The sequence below is a fragment of the Egretta garzetta genome, unplaced genomic scaffold, assembly GCF_000687185.1.
Source record: "Egretta garzetta isolate BGI_Z169 unplaced genomic scaffold, ASM68718v1 scaffold668, whole genome shotgun sequence".
NCBI lineage: Eukaryota > Metazoa > Chordata > Aves > Pelecaniformes > Ardeidae > Egretta > Egretta garzetta.
In genome coordinates, this window is record NW_009260411.1 from 5573 (window position 1) to 21615 (window position 16043).

At 47.9% G+C, this 16043-nt stretch overlaps 2 protein-coding genes across 14 annotated transcripts in view; one reads left to right on the forward strand and one right to left on the reverse strand.

The window, feature by feature from the left end:
- PSMB4 (proteasome 20S subunit beta 4) overlaps positions 1 to 253 on the forward strand; it is a 2102-nt gene extending 1849 nt beyond the window's left edge. Inside the window, exon 6 of the mRNA XM_009643611.2 lies at positions 86 to 253. Coding sequence (XP_009641906.2) covers positions 86 to 98 — 13 coding nt within the window. The 3' untranslated portion in view covers positions 99 to 253. The remainder of the gene's footprint in view (positions 1 to 85) is intronic.
- Positions 254 to 2486: 2233 nt separating this feature from the next.
- The window catches only part of POGZ (pogo transposable element derived with ZNF domain), a 34986-nt gene continuing 21429 nt past the window's right edge, over positions 2487 to 16043 (reverse strand). For 9 of the 13 annotated variants that reach the window (XM_035899139.1, XM_035899132.1, XM_035899134.1 and 6 more), the window contains 16 exons: positions 15425 to 15600; positions 14567 to 14675; positions 13816 to 14109; positions 12805 to 13011; positions 11887 to 11996; positions 11127 to 11461; positions 10275 to 10429; positions 9658 to 9758; positions 8625 to 8771; positions 7530 to 7664; positions 6836 to 7008; positions 6181 to 6321; positions 5471 to 5530; positions 5033 to 5145; positions 4264 to 4288; positions 2487 to 4125 (listed from right to left, as the gene is read on the reverse strand). In XM_035899139.1, the coding sequence (XP_035755032.1) occupies positions 2550 to 4125; positions 4264 to 4288; positions 5033 to 5145; positions 5471 to 5530; positions 6181 to 6321; positions 6836 to 7008; positions 7530 to 7664; positions 8625 to 8771; positions 9658 to 9758; positions 10275 to 10429; positions 11127 to 11461; positions 11887 to 11996; positions 12805 to 13011; positions 13816 to 14109; positions 14567 to 14675; positions 15425 to 15600 (3857 nt within the window). In that variant the 3' untranslated portion in view covers positions 2487 to 2549. The remainder of the gene's footprint in view (positions 4126 to 4263; positions 4289 to 5032; positions 5146 to 5470; positions 5531 to 6180; positions 6322 to 6835; positions 7009 to 7529; positions 7665 to 8624; positions 8772 to 9657; positions 9759 to 10274; positions 10430 to 11126; positions 11462 to 11886; positions 11997 to 12804; positions 13012 to 13815; positions 14110 to 14566; positions 14676 to 15424; positions 15601 to 16043) is intronic. The other 4 variants (XM_035899136.1, XM_035899135.1, XM_035899140.1 and 1 more) reach the window with 4 other exon arrangements.

Below are 16043 nucleotides of genomic sequence, written 5' to 3' on the forward strand. Positions count from 1 at the left end.
GGGGCGGCGCTGATGGGGCTGGTGCCGACGCTGACCGCGCGCAGGTCGCGTGGCATCCTGACCTTACCAAAACACCTTTTTGCAGTGGCTTCGAGTAATCCCCGAAGAGCTGCTGCAGGCGCTTGTGCCCACGCTGACGCCCTTTCTATACGCTGTGAATCTGTTACTCCTTTGGAAGCTCTGATCTAACTTGTGCAGGGGAGGAAATAAACCTCTTGAGACAAGCCTGCGTGCGTCCTGAGTTTGGGGGGGTGATCCAGGAACAGACTGCGGGAAGGCTCCCGAGTTTGGGGGGGTGATCCAGGAACAGACTGCGGGAAGGCTCCCGAGTTTGGGGGGGTGATCCAGGAACAGACTGCGGGAAGGCTCCTGAGTTTGGGGGGGTGATCCAGGAACAGACTGCGGGAAGGCTCCCGTTTGTTTTGGGTAGTGAAGGTCGCCAGCAGCTGCCAAGGCCTTGTTTTTGCTGGAGAAGGGCAGCAAATAATTGCAGTTGTTGTTTTCCTGACTGGGTCCTGGCGGGTGCCGCACTCCCTAAGCCCCCGTCTGTCCCTTTATCAGCTGGGCCTCCACCCTGGCTGTACCAGCTGGGCCAAGGCACTCCCCAATTACCTCTAATTAGCAGCCATGGCCTCTCTGCCCGAGATGACCACACCAGGGTGTGCTTCCTCCACATTCCCCTTTCATGGAAGGCTTCCAAGCTGTGGGTTTGCGGCACTGGGCACGGCAGCTCCGGAGCAGCAGCTGGAACGCTGACCGGTGGGGCTTAGGCTTAGTGGTCCGCTTTCTCTAACAGCCAAGATTCATCAAGATCTCCCCATTTAAACACGATTGCTCTGCCCACCGGCAGCAGACAGCGGGTACAAGGGCTCCCAAGATCCGAGGCGCTCGCCCTGCTGCTCAGCCTCCGTCACGACCCCGTCTGGGTCAGGGGCAGAGCAGCGTTGGGTGGGCTGCAGCTGGGGCTGAACTGGGCCGCTCTGAGCCTTATGTGAAATAAATTCATAAAGAACGTGAAGAGCGGCATTTACTGCTACCCGAGACAGACACCAGCAGAGGTATTTGTCCAGGAGAGGGCTTTATTAATGATTTCTCAAACTTTTAATTAAAAAAAAAGACTCTACTCGCTAGCAGCTGGGGGGGCCCGGGGGGTGAGGGTGAACCTCACAGCGAGCAGTACGAGATCACACGAGTCCCAGTTCTTTGTAATAAACACACATGTTTATAAATCCATTTCCCTGGCTTTATTAAATGTTCCACTTCTGTACATTTCAAAGATGAACCATTTACAGGTCTGCACATGCTGCCCCCTGCTTTCCTTCGGCAATAGGGAAGGTTCACAAAACCTCTATGGAAACAGAAAGGTGCAGGTGCCTCTGGATTCTGTAGGTCAAAACGCTTCCGCTTATACCATAATACGTACAATTAAAAAACCCCTCAAACATGCAAATTGTAGAAAAATTTAAGCTGGCAGTGAAAAATAAAAACAAACGTCTTCTTTGTGTGCACGTCACAGTTTGTTTCATTACATCGGATCTCTAATTCTAAGGACCGTAGTGTCGGATGCCACTGGTTAAAGCAGGTTTACCCACTACGAGGAGTTAAAGGTCAGCGTTTCCTGGTCCGTACGGCCTCAACTCCCCTCTACTGCGCGGGAAGGTCAAGACAGGCTCGACTTCCCTCTTCCACCACGGACCCTCTGTCGGTAACTCTTTGGAGCAAGGCGGGCGCCGGGCGGGTTCCCGGGTGGAGGAGAGGAACCAGCGCACGCGTCCGAGTCCGGGGGAGAGCGCGGGGTCTGGGTGGGCACTGCCCCCGGCCGCGGGTCTCGCCCTTCGAGCCCAGGTCAAAGTGTCGTGGCTCCCAAGCGGCGCTGCTGGCATTGAACAGGCAAAAAATGCTTTCGCTTGCGTTTTTACTCGGCGCCCCAATTCACAAGCGAAACAATGACTCCTCTTAAAAAAAAAAACACAACCCACCAAAAAAACCCCAGAAAAATCAAACCCCCCAAACCCAAAGCAAACCTGAACCTCAACGGCCAATTACAGAAGGTTCACACATGAACGCAGGAACTCATCGCTAAGTTTTCCACGGAAACCTAAATCTCTGGGTCAAGTGTTTGTTAAAAAAAAAAAAAAAAAAAAAAAAAAAAAAAAAAAAGAAAAAAACCCCAAAGTTGTGTTAAGACAACCCAATCGATTCATATTCTGGTTCATTAGCTACGTGGTTTTTTCCTTCCTTTAGAAATGGTCACATTGACAATGTAGAATTCAAAACATTTCTGCACAATAAAAACAGAAAACTATGGTACAGTGAGGTAAAGAAAACGCAAAAATAGTCACCCACAATATATTTTCAGAAAATACCAACACAGTGATTTTCCTTTTAAAAAAGCACAAAACTTATAAATGAACAGCATAAATGGCTATTTATCTGAGTGATCGCCTACGAGTTTCCTAAGCCCACAAATCCACAGGGAAGTGTAATGGTCTCAGCCAACATTTATTCAAAGAACAACCCTTTCCGGATCGCGATTCGCAGACCAGTGCTCAGATTTCCATCAGATCCAAATCAGCGTCTTCAAAGCCGTAAAACGATTCAGTCTCGCTCTCCCCCTCGAAGAGCTGATGGAGGATTTCTGGGTCTGCAGATTCCTCGGCCTGGGTCCGATCCTGGGCCTCAGCCGCCGCCGCCGCCTCCTGCTGCTCCTCGTTCAGCTTCAGCTGCTCCTCCAGAGAGGCGATCAGCTCCTCCTGCATGTCGGCGTTGCGCGTGGGCGAGTTGGCCGTGCCGTCGGGGCCGGGCAGCACGCTGGCCACCAGGAAGGACTGCTGCACGAGTTCAGGAGAGTCACTGATGACCTCCAGGACCTCTGCCAGCCAGCATAAAACCAGCTGGAGAAGAATGTCCGAGTCGCATGTGGAGTCCGCCATTTCCTTGGCTTGCTCTTTCCACTTTTTATGCAAGAAATTTTTCACAGTCCGTTTTATACAAACATCTAGAGGTTGGATTTTGGAGCTGCAGCCAGCAGGGACAACAGCCGGCAGAGTGCTGGACGCACTCAGCAAGGAAAGTACTTCTTCCGATAGGTGCGTTCGGTGACAATCCAGCACGAGCATGCCCTTGCTGTTCTGACACTCTGTGTGCTTCTGCCACACTCTGGACGACCACAGCTCCATGACTTCGTCGTCGCTGTATCCATTCTCCTTCGCTTCCAACATGATAGATTCCGGCACGTTGGCGGGCTGCTGTACGTGACCCCTGTAGAAGACCAGCGTTGGGAGAACGCTGCCGTCGGCGAGGATCGTGAGGACAATGTCGCACCAGGGCTCCCCGGTTCCCACCGTCTGCAAAGCGTTCTCCTTCCTGTCATCGCTGCTCAGCACCTCCACGTCGAGGAAGAGCGAGATTTCGTCGATGGCCGCGATCATGGAGAGGGGCAGGTCTTGAGTGTGGATTTGCCGCTGCACAAACTCAATGAAGCAACTGGCGTTGTCCTCTACGTCTTTGGGGAGGGGGTGAGCCACTGCCCTTCGGGTGTGCGTGCTGAGGTTGTGCCGCAGCATGAACCTCACCGCCCACTCGTAGGAGATCTTGAAGCCACCTTCGAGGGACCGGCCAATCTTGGTGGCTTTCTGGAAGAGGGTCTCCTCGTTCACGGGCAGCTGCTGCTCCCTCTGCGTGAGGACCCATTCCGCCAGTTTCTCTTCAGCCTCCAAGCTGAGGTACTTGCCCTCTGACAGGGACGCCAAGTTCTCTTCTTGGAAAGCCTGAAACCTTCGCAGCCAGCGCTTGATCCGCCTCTGAGGATTCCGGAAGTGCTCGGCAGCCTGTTCGGTGTTGCAGCACAACGCAAACAGTACAACGCGCAGCTTTTTGACCGACAGCTGCTCCTTTTTGCTTGCAGGCTCAGGCTCCTTCGTCGGCTGCTCGTCGTCTTGAGCGTCGATGTTTAAGCACTCTTCCTCCTGGCAGGCCAGAGGTCTGCTGTAGGCTGCCGGGGCCAGCTCAGGCTCCAGGTCATCTTTCGCAGGCAACACAGACTTTGTTTTCACAGTAGCAGCTTTACTTGGGGAATAGGTAGGGCACGTGTTCTTCATGCTTTTGTCCTGGGGCTGAATGTGCCTTGAAGGGAGAGAACACAGGACCTTCTTAAAACCCAGAGAATGAAGCTGTTGAGGGAAAACAAACAAGCGAAAAGCCAAAACCCAACCCCACAAACGGAAGCAGATGACGGCAGATAGGAGTTTACAAACAGTTTACCTGGAATGTGATATCCAAGTAGGCCCTGTTAAGAAAAACAAAACAACAAAAGCATTTGTAGCTCAGCAAACAAACATGAAGTGCAAACAAACAAGCTCTTACAGAGAGGACGATCAGAGTCCCTCTGTTGCCTGCTACTCCGACGCATCCCACATGCTGCAGGAGCAGCTAACGCTCACCCGTCGGTCCAAACCCCAGCCTCCTCCCACACCCAAGCACCGCCACATCCAAACTGACAGGAGAACCGCTCATGGGGTGGAGACACGCTCATCAGAGGTCCTTGAGACAACCCCACATCCCTTCGCAATAACAAAGGGAGCCTTGGTTAGGAAAGCTCGGCTTTGGCCAGATCCCTGCAGGCAATCCCCGCAGCAGCAATTCACAGCAAGTGGCTGGAATGGCACTTGGAGGCTCTATTGAAATCCCGGGATCAGCAGCTGCTCAAGGCCTCCTGGTGTCGGGGGAGGTACAGCCTCGTCTGGGAGGAATCGCTGAAGCCCTGGGCATTGTCTCTCCCTGGGAGGATCCCATGAGAGCCCGCTGAGCTCCCAGCCGCACTTGAAGCTTAACTCTCCCATCTCCATGACAATGAAGACTCATTCAGGCAGCCAGACAAGGTCCCCAACGCCAGGTTTCATTAGACCTCGGGACTCAGCAAGTGCTCAGCCCAACGCTGAACGCAGATTTATTTGATCTGGAGCCTATGCACTGAGGTGTTACACCCTGCCTTAACTTTCTGCAGCTTCCCTGCTCCTGTTCAAGCTCTTACCTCGGAAAATAATGTTACTGAACTCATGCGATGGGTTGAAGACCAGATGTTTGGCCATTGCATCACCCTCAGAGGTTACAAAGAGGCAAGAGGAACAGGACAGCTTTACACCACTGGAGGGGAAAAGAAAAGGAGAAAATAAATAAAAGACACGAGCTTAGTATCAGATACTGAAATACATACATCCCCTCACTAACTGCCGGGAAAAACCCATCACCCTCCAGTGTATACAGGCAGTGTCCCCACCCTGAAACATTAACTCCCACTGGAAGGCAATGGGAGTCTCAACAAATTGCCCTTAATTCAATGTATTTTCCTGTGTGGCAAAAACTAAACAGAGCTTCTTCAGAAGCAGATCATGAGAGAAGAGAACTGGAAGCTCAGAAAGTGAATGCACATTCCCCGGTGATCAGAAGCAGACGACAAGTTTTCCATTACCAGGCAGTATAGTTTTTAAACAAAGCCAAGTATTTTGGACTCTTCCGAGGAACGTGGTTGCTGTAAGACAAAAGAGTTTATGAAATGTCAGAGTTATTCTGGGTATTTAAAGAGCCATAAACCCATGCACAATTCAGCACGTTTACAAAGACAGACCCAAGCTGGGGTTTAATATTTTGTCTGCCAGGCTGGTACTCCAGGAGATGAGAACTCTGTGTCCAAATAAAACCCCTGTACAATAACATTTAAAAATGCCCAGATTTTGGAGGAACTCTTCTGCCATCCTGCTCTACGCTCCAGCCACGGCCCAGTACAGACCACAGCCTTGTAGAAGCATGGCATAGGTTTGGGTTTTTTTTTTTTTTTCCCTTTTCAAAACTTCTAAATTACTGCATCTGAGAATTTCGCAAGAAATCCTAGGAGCACTGAAAAGTGAGTTTTCTGCAGCAGCTTGCAGTTCATGCCAGTAGGTACAACACCGAGAGCTCGGGACGGATCTCAGCTCTTGCTCTCAGTTTTCTCATCTCATCTGAAAGCCACCACCCACGCCTGTGCCGATTCAGAATCGGTGCCCAGCGTCTTACAAACCACTGCAGTGAACTGGAATTCCCCGATCCCCCTTTCCTACAGCGCAGGCAGGCAGGCACAGAGGTGCTGCTGCATCCAGGCAGGAGGAATTTCTACGGCAGCGTTCAGAGAATCAGACATACTTGATCATGTGGTTGGCGTAAGCTCTGGAGCAGCAAGTGCTGTAGCGACATAGCGAACAGTGCACATAGGTGGGAAAGTGGTTTGGGAAGTCGGGGATTTCGAAGCTGCACTCCAGACAAGTCTGCCTCCCCAGGACGCTCCTGAAGAGAAGAGGGATATTTTTGTTAGTGTCTGAACAGGCATCGCGGGAGTCGTAACAGTCATCAGGACAGCAAGGAATTTAACGACATGTCAGCTTTCAGAAGCCTGCAGTCAGGCTCGTCTGATCCTGCACCCGAGCTTCCTAGGGCGCCTCGGTGCCAGGCTGCACATTGCCCACTTGCTGTAGGCAGGAGCAAATAGTTTAACAGTGGCTAAGAAATAAATAAATAAATAAATTTAAAAAAAAAAAGCCTGAAGACAAGGCAACAGGACATAAGAGGGCCGCCTAGCTAATTCAGTATTTCGCAGTTTCACCTTAAGGGCGCTCATAACACGACATAATCCTGGTTTTCTGGGAAGCTGGATTCTCCCAGCATAAAGTTTCCTTGGCAACTGGTAAGGCAGAGCTGTCCAGTGCCGAGGATCGTATCGCCCCTCGCTGTGGCATTAAAGAGCTAACTAAATTTCCTTTCAAAATCTTTTTAAATTTGAAATTTAGCAAAACGTTCTGACATTTTTTTGACCGCTCTCTTCTGGACGTTCCTCTGGACAGGCGGGTACAGGAAGATGGGCTGGGGATCGGTAGAAGATGACAGCGGAGTGGTTTCCTGTCCAGTGCCCTGCGGCATGTCATTTGAAGATATTGGCACTGTCCGTGGCTGTCCTCTAGATGCCCTGATTGTAACCTGCAGAAAACAGATACACCCATACCTCCTAAAACACAAGGGCAGAAGCGAGTTATCCAAATTCAGAGTCCCCTGTTTGGAGCAGTCTTTCAGACTCCGAGCAGAGAATAACGAGGTGCTCCTAGGACACCATTCGTCCCACCCAGGGCAGCAGTAGCCGAGAAGAGGACGCACGACTTGAGCCCCAGAAGCGCCTGTTTGTCCCTAATGACTACAGAGGGTGTCCAGACAGCTAGCGCAGAACCTTGGCTTGTAGACACCTTGGTTTGCAGAGTTTAACCCCTGGCGTGCCACTTCCACCTTCTCTCTCTCACTTATTGCCTCTGTGAAGTATCTGCTGAACTCAACACAACGCGGAGAGAACCAAAGTGTTTCTCTGTCCCAGTGAGTGTGGTTTAAGTGATGCAGATGAAGCAAACATCAGCTTGGCAGCACTTAATAAATACACACCAACAGAGATGCTACGGGTGCTTCCTGAGGGAACAGAGGACAGAGGCCTGCTGCCAACTAGCATTTCTTACCTTGGTTCCAGGTTTCAATCCTTCTAATTGCTTGGGCTTTCGGAAAGTTTTGTGGTGCTGCAGCTTGTGTTCAATTTTATCCTTGGCAAACAGGAACTGGAGTCTACACTTGTTGCAGTGGTAAACACTCTTCTTCTAAAGCAAACACAAGTGAAATACATTTCATTTTAGAGGAAAGGAAGTCACAACACAGCAGGGGTTTTTGTTAAAAAATAAACTGGCAAAAGGAAAAAAAAAAAAAAAACCAAACCCAACCACTTTTCCCCTCTTTGAAACCCAAGGCAGCCCCATTTTCCTTCAGCATCTGAATGCCCCTTCCACCAAGCCCCGTATCTTGGGGGGGTTTGGTTTTCAATTTTTTGTTTGTTTTGTTTTTTTAATTAAAATCATCAGGCTCTGCAGACACACCAGAGCTGAAGTGCCACGGAACAAGCCCTAGCCAGCTTGTTTAAGCCAAAGTAAAGCACACGAGTAGAGCAGCGCGGGGGGCAGCGCTCCTTCAGAAGTTGCCTTGCCTCTGCCTCTTACGGGAGTCAGCGGGGGGCTTCAGGGGCAAATCAATTCAGGCACTCGGTAAGAACGCTACGCGTCTGTATTCTGAAAGTACACTTCAGCTATGCCCACGTAAAATATGTTGTCATTACAGCCAACATATATGGAAACAGAACACCGAGCTTTGATAGTTATATTCATTTGTGTGCACACAGTATTATTTACTTATTTATTACCTGGAGGTAAAAAACATGTAAAACCCCAATGAACACAGAGCCCACTTTGGTTGATCATCCCATGAAGCACACAGAGTCCAGCAAAACATGCTTTTTTCTGCTAAGGAACAACAATCTGTGCTACTCCCAGAGGAGCAATGCCTCTTCTCTCCAGCACAATCCCTATGGAAGGTCTGGAACGACAGCGTGCAAATCGCATTTGTTACGGAGCGAATGCAGCACCTACTAAACCCCCTTTTTCAGCCAAGTTTTCTTTCTTTCTGTTTTTATCCCAAGCAAACGCTCAACTCATCGCATGCTTACTGTCCAGGGAATCTCTGTGGAGAGGGAAACACCTCAAAGAGGGCTACAGCCCTGACCCGAGTACCTGATGCCTCATGAAGTGCTGTTGGAAAGCGTTGCCATTCTTAAAGACTTTGAGACAGTAAGGACAGAGCAGGTGCCGCGTGTCTTCGTGGATCATGCGGAAATGGCTGTCCACTTCAGAGTAGAGCGATGAACGATACTGACAGACCTACAGGAGCGGACAGAGACAATTAACAGTGCAGTAACACAGGAATCTATCTCACATCTGCCACTGCAACATGGAGATCTCAACAGCAATGCCCAGATCCCCAAGGACACTCATCAGTGGAGTTTAGGAACCAGGTCGTAAAGAACCTGCTAGCTTATTCCAGCTGCAAGATACTAAACCAAGCAGCGTACATTCAGAGTAGTTTGGAGAAACAGATTTGAACTACTTGTATAAGAAGAAAGTAGTGAGAATTCAAGCTCCAGATCCCAGAAAAAAAGAAAACGGGAGAGACAGTCAATGCAAAGCAGCTGGAATCTATTCAAGAGCAGTTTCTTCAGGGTCTATGCAAAACACAGAATTTGGAACGTAATCTGTTTAGCGTAACATATTTTACAAGGTTCTTCTCTGTTTTTTCTTTTTGAAGGGGCAGTGTTAGGACCTCTGGGTGGAGATGACACGTTCAGAATCGATGCAAGCACAAATCTCATGGCAACAGAGTGTCAAGAAAAGGTATCACACAAGCAACACAATCTCATCTGCTCCAGAGTGACAACTTCTCTTTATGGCACAGCAATTTGCCTGCAGGCCCTGGGAGGAAAAAAAAAATTAGGCTCTGAATGCCAGTGGGACTAAACAAACATCTACCAAGCTGATCCAGCTTCAGAGGGCTGGGAACCGCTGGCAAACATCCAGCTATTCGTGCTGCCCTCAGAGCCACTGGACTTCTCCAAGTCCACACCTGGGAAAAAACACAACTGTTCCATGGCCCGAGCCCGTTTTGGACACCTTCGAGCCACACGCTGCTGCACATTTCCTCTTAGTGCCACATTTCCTCTTAGTCTCTAATACACGTTTATGAAGCCCAGCCCCAAACCACTTTTAATACCTGACAAACATAGGGCATCTCCCCAGGCTTGTGGGTGTCCTTCATGTGCTGTAGGAACATTGGCTCGCTCTCGAACGCCCATTCGCAAATCTTGCACTTTGCTGCGAAAGAAAGGTACAGCAATAACAGCTGGGGGACAAACCCCACCCTCTTAAAACACACCAGAGACACCTGCAACTGGTAGTGTAACAACTTGGAACAAGAGACAACCAGTCAACTGAGTGAGAAAAACCCAGCTCTCAACTCTCTGAAGTGGGTAGACAACAAAATACATCCCGAGAAGCTTCCAAAAGGCAGCAAGAGTTCTCTTAAACAAACAAAGCAGTGGGTAGGACAACAAGGAAGACGTCCTCACGAGGAAACTGCAAGCGATTTGAAAATCAGGTGTCAACCTACCGGTAAAAATGAAATTCTACCACAACATTATTATTGAACTTGATCTTTAAAATACTCCTGACAGTAAGTTTGCAGAAACATAATTTAGACGGATTTTTCTGCTGGCCTGCAGAACCAAGAGGCAAGGCAGAACAGCGACGCCCTTCTCAACAGGTCTGCAGTTCATACAAGATGGAAACCCTCTTAAACCTAAACAAACGACAACAGCAACATCAACTTACTTGTTGACTCGTAGGGACTGTGGACATTCTCCAAGTGACACTGTAGCTGAAAGGGAGTGGAGAACTGTCTGTAGCAGTGCTGGCAGATGGTGTGGACATCTACCTCTCCGTTCTGCTGATCCAGTTCAACGTGGTGCTTCATGTGATTCATAAACCTTATGGGGGTGCAGAGAAAGCGTGTGAACAGAAATCCCAACAGTTTGCACCTGTAACCCTGAAAGGATTATGCATGCGACACCAGGAGGTTTTCTAACAGCGTTAAGAGGTTTCCTTCTTGCTCTTCCCATCAAAAGCAAGCAAAATCTCCTTCTATGCAGCAACCTCCCGCTCCCTAAGCCTAGGAGAACGAGAGAACAGGTTTTGCAGTCAGAGGCTGCACTACTTGCTTTTGAGCACTTCTGACCCCAGCCAGGCATTCAGTGATGATGACAAAACACTTCAACTTATCACAGTAGAACAACATAGTGGCTGCCTCAGACAAACACACTGTTTTACAAAAGTATTTTCTCCCTCTGTTGAAAAAGCACTGAAATAAAGATGAGGAGAGTTGTTCTTCACAAAGAATTATTTCCTATTATCTAGTAAGACTAGCAATGAGCAAGCGAGGCTTCTCTGCTGAAGAATAAGCACACAATTATTCTAACCACACAATCTTACAATGTCTGCCCTGACTGACGTGTGTGACAACGGGCAAACCTCTCCCCTTTTGCGCCTCGGTTCCAGTCTTAAGCTCCAACATGGGCAAGCTGTAGGGCCCGAGAGACTGACGCTTACAAGTCCGTTTTACTTCTGCAGATCAGAGGTATTCAGAACCCTGCAGACTGCTTTTGTGGCACATGGCATTCCTCTTACCGTATGTTGTTCTTTAGCCTCTTGGTGCAGTGTGGACACCTGAAGGAAGTTGGAACCTTGGGGAAGTTCAGTAGCTGGCTCACTTTGCCACCGTCTCTGCCGTAGTAGAAATCATCTACTAACATAATGAGCTTGCTTTGGGATGAGTCAACTACGTTTTCACTTGGCTCTGGAGCTTTAGCAGGTGGGGACAGTGCAGGGATAGGAGTAGAAGAGGGTGGTGAAGCAACAGCTGTAGTTTTTTCTGGAGATGGAGGCTTTGCAGATTGAATATTTGGTTCAGATTCTAGAGATTTTCTTTTCTTGAGGAATTCAACCATTTCAGGGCAGCAGTACTAAAAGAAAAAAAAAACACCCAACACCACACACACAAAAACCTCCACGTTAAAGTCTATCTAGGAAGAACTATATATACACTATTAAACAAAGACTAACCAGTACTAAGAGAAGACAGAGGAGCTCTAGGAAACTCTTGAGGAAAGGGCAATGCAGAGTCAACATCCGATTTTCCATTTTGATTGTTTACTGATATGCAAGATCAGAAAACAAACGCATCTCCTGGCACCAACAGGACATAAACCTGAGGCCCTACTTCCAGCGAGGGATGCTGTGGAAGGCCTTCCAAAGCCTCTCCTTTGCCTCTCGCTTTCTCCTAGTCACAGTCTTCCTTTCCACAGCCCTGATCTAGGGCGAAGAACTGCTCTTCGCACTCCACAGTCACGAGCAATCACCCGCTGCTCATCGCAGAATGGTTACTTACACACATATGTCCCCTTAAAGCTTCAGTGACTCGGAACTGAGCATCACATCTTGGGCAGACCTTCCTGCCGCCATCTTGCAGATCAAACGTGGGAATAGGAGATGAACTGACTGCAACAGGAAAAACACAAAACGAGACAATAGAATCCTTACACTTCATCTTCAATCCAGGCAATCTGTTTGGCATGCCGAAACACTTTGGTTTCAAGAGCTGCACTTTTAACTATAAACTAGACTGGAAGAGGCAAGGAAAAGGCAAAAGCACGCAAACTTCTGTCAAGCTGTATGACAAAACACACTCCCCAGTAGCTAAAAGTAAGAATAGGAGCGTCTCAAAATTAGACTTAATAAATTAAAAAAAAAAAAAAAAAAAAAAAAAAAAAAAAAAAAAAAAAAAAAAAAGAAAAAAGATCAGCTCAACTCATCTCCCTTTTTCCTTAAATTTTTGTTAGGTTTCTTTAAGCATTTGTTGGCTTTGGTTTTCTGTCAGACTAAAATGCCTCATCTTCCCCTCCAGCTGTAGTAAGAAACTCAGGATACAGATGACATGCAATGTACCTTCCATCAACCTTTGGGCTCCCAAACACCTTAGGAAGGTGCTTTTTTGGAAGAAGAGAAGCAAAGACTTTATCCATTTGCCTCCTTCTACAGAGTATTTCGGGCGTGTGTATTCTCAGGTTGGCAGCATGCACACCAATAATTCAGAATGCAAAATAACATATGCAAGCAAATCTCCACAAACAAGACCCAATCACCGGATAAAAGTGTACAGATGAAGAAATTAATAGCAAAACTGTCCAAGTGTTTATCCCTATTATGGAATCTCAGTAGTTACAGGTTTGCTTTTTTTTTTTACTCCAGAAAATAAACTGAATCCTCAGCAGAATGAGCCAGTTAAGACAGCCACTACAGACCATACCTTTTAATGACGACGACGATGACGACGACTCTGAAACACTCGACCTCTGGGAACCATGCACGGGGCTGCTGTTGGAAACCACCAGTGGGCCAGGGCTCTGTCCTAACGAAGGAACGGTGTTCAGGGTATTCACTAGCTTAGCAACCTCATTGCTGTTCTCACCAGTCACTCCGGGTCTCTTTACAGTCACAAAGCTCGCAATGCTCACTGCCAAGGGAACGGGTAACACAAGGCGGCTCAGAAGGAATTGCTGAGTTCTGATCCACTGTCTGAATCCCGCCCCCAGCGAGTGTGCCTTGCCTCTTGCTCTTCTACCTGGAGTCTTCCCCAAAGATGCCTAAGCCATCAGTTATCCTGTCCAGTAACGCGAAGGCCGGCAAGGCTGGGAAAGTCCAGTTCCCTACCCTTCCAGATCACACTCCAAGGTATGAGCCAAGTCCCACGATGAACTAAACAGGATACTGACGGTCACAAAAATTATTTGTATTTCTTTTCTAAATGTGGCTGTACGTGATTATGGCCACTTAAAACTAGAAATAACCTGACTGCTTGCTGCATGAAGCAGATTTTTTTTTCCTTTTCAAATTGTTTGTCACTGTTCTCGAGCAATCATTTCACTCATGAATTCAGCCAACATTCAAAAAAAAAAAAAAAGCCAGCACCGTGGTTAGTTTCTGTGTGTGTTCATCATCTATTTAACCTCACCTTTCCAAAAGTACAAGGGATTAACAAAGAGTATTTTTCACTTTTGGGGACTTCTAATTGATGGTCTCAGAACATTCTACAAAATTTAACTGGTTCTCAAACCAAACTGGACATGATGGCAGGATGATCCTCAATTTTCCAGGTTGGTAAGAGAGCTGAAGCGTGAGTCAGTGACAGAGGCAAAAATAGAACCCAGGAGTTCTGACTCAACGTCTGCCTTTTAGCTGCTACGCCGTATGCTTGAGGATCAAATCATAGACAGTGTTATACACTCAAGTCCCCTGGCTTTTCCATGGCAAGTCTTACCTAATTTGGGGTTAGTAGCTTGACTGGACTGCCCTGGCTGCTGCACAGTTAACTGTCCAAGTGGTGTTGGCTGCGTTGCAGTAGGAGTTGTGGAGGTGCTGGGAGTGGACTTACTTTGCTGTTGTGCCTGGGACTGTGGTACAGTGCTCCTGATGGTAAGCGTGGCCGGAATGACCGTGGTGAAAGTGTTGGTGGTGGGTCGGACCGGCATGGTTGTACCTGGTCTCACCTGGGCCATTTGCGAGAACACCTGAGGAACTCCAACTGTTGGTTTAACAAACTGGGTACCTGGGGCTTCAAAAATAAAAGAACAAACAAGGCCGATCAAATAATCGAATGCCATTCCTTGTCACAACCGAATGCAGCCTATTTTCCAACACTGCCGAGCTTCCAAAATTTCCAGGAATTTCAGTGGAAGTTTTAAGTGGGTGGTGAGCAATTGCACTGCGCATCACTTGTTTTGTGTATTCTTTTATTGTTATTATTTTCCCTTCCTTTCCTGTCGTCTTAACTTGTCTTTATCTCAACCCATGAGTTTTACCTTTTTTTTCCCCTGATTCCCTCCCCCACCCCACTGCAGGGGGAGTGAGCAAATGGCTGTGTGGTGGGTAGCTGCCTGCCAGGTTAAACCACAACAAGGTGAAATAAAAATTTCAAATATATATATATATTTTTTTTTTTTAATTTTTTTTTAACCCTTGGTACTCTGGAAAGGAACTCGATAGCAGCCTTGGCTTGTTTCAGTCCTCACCTGGGACGAGGGTGATGGGTCTAACTGTTTGACCTTGCTGTACATTCAGAACAATTCCAACTTGGTTCATTGTGTTTTGTACAGGCCGCACATTCCTCACAGGAAATCCCTGCAGTCAAACAGTACCGTTACCATACTAAGCATATTTCAAACACTTTCAAATGAGCTTTCTACCCTAAAAATTAATCAAACAAATAAATAATTGCCCCCCCCACCCCCCAGTACTATCATCTCTAGATCAACTGAACTATGAGGCCTTGCTGTGCTCGGCCAGCACCTGACCCAACAGCAGGGTCACCTTCCTTATGCTCTACAACATTCCCATGTACAGCCTCCACTCTCAAGCTCTCCTCCCCTAAGCACCTGCAGAAACCTTCTCCCAGGTCTTAGGAAATGCTCAAAGAAGCCAGTGGACATTTAAAAATAAATTCACCTGCACATTTCCCACGAAAATAAAACAAAGCAGTCGAGTATTCAGCAAGGTCCAACTCACGCAGAGCGGACAGACCCACCTGCAGCAGGGAGTCAGGCCCCACTGGTAAGGCCACAAGCGAGAGCCAGCGTGACGTCCCACCAGACCTGCGCTGGCTCCACAGGACCTGCTGAGGCGTGGAACCTGGCCAGTTTTCCTCAAGTGAGATTCAACTGCCAAATGACTAGGAACACAAGCTATTCCCAAACAAGCTATTTCTAAATCTACATAAATTAAAAAAAAAAACCCCAAACCCCAACAGATTTCAGCTCAAGTGTAACATCCACCAAAGCACACAAGACAAACAGGCATCTGATTGCTTCTTAACAGAGGATAGTCTTCCACAGATGAGTGCACCAGATCATCCTGGCTGGACGGGCACTCACCTGGGTCGTTATGAAGATGGGCTGGCTGGTCACCGGAGAATTCGTGACATGATTGGCATTCTGCATGATCTGTACAGGTCGCAATACCGGCTGAGTGACCATTGTGCCCAGACCCGAGGCCGGGTTCTGTGTAAGGATTAGCGGCTGTCCACTTTGCTGAACAAGAGGGTTGCCGGCTGGAAGAAAAACAGAAACAGAACAAACGTCACATTTGTCAGGTAAAAAGGCTGCTGCTTCTCACACACACTCAGACAGCAACTTCAGTCTTCAGGAATTGAATGAGTTTTCCAGAGCACGCTTTAAACGGTTGTGAAACTATCCAACCCTTCTATAGATTGTTTTAATATTCATACTTAGACTAGGAGTTTCCAAGCTGCCTAGAAACTAGATGTCCAAATCCCTTAGCCTTGAGCAACCTCACAGCCTGATTACTCTGGCTCCTACATGCCCTTTGAACACAGCCACAGCAGTTAAAGAAAATATTTTTTCTAGTCTCATTAACTATTAAGTAAAAATTCACCTTGTGCTGGTTTTGGCTGGGATACAGTGAATTCTCTCCCCAGTAGCTGGTATGGGGCTGTGTTTTGGGTTTGTGCTGGGAACAGGGGTGATAACACCG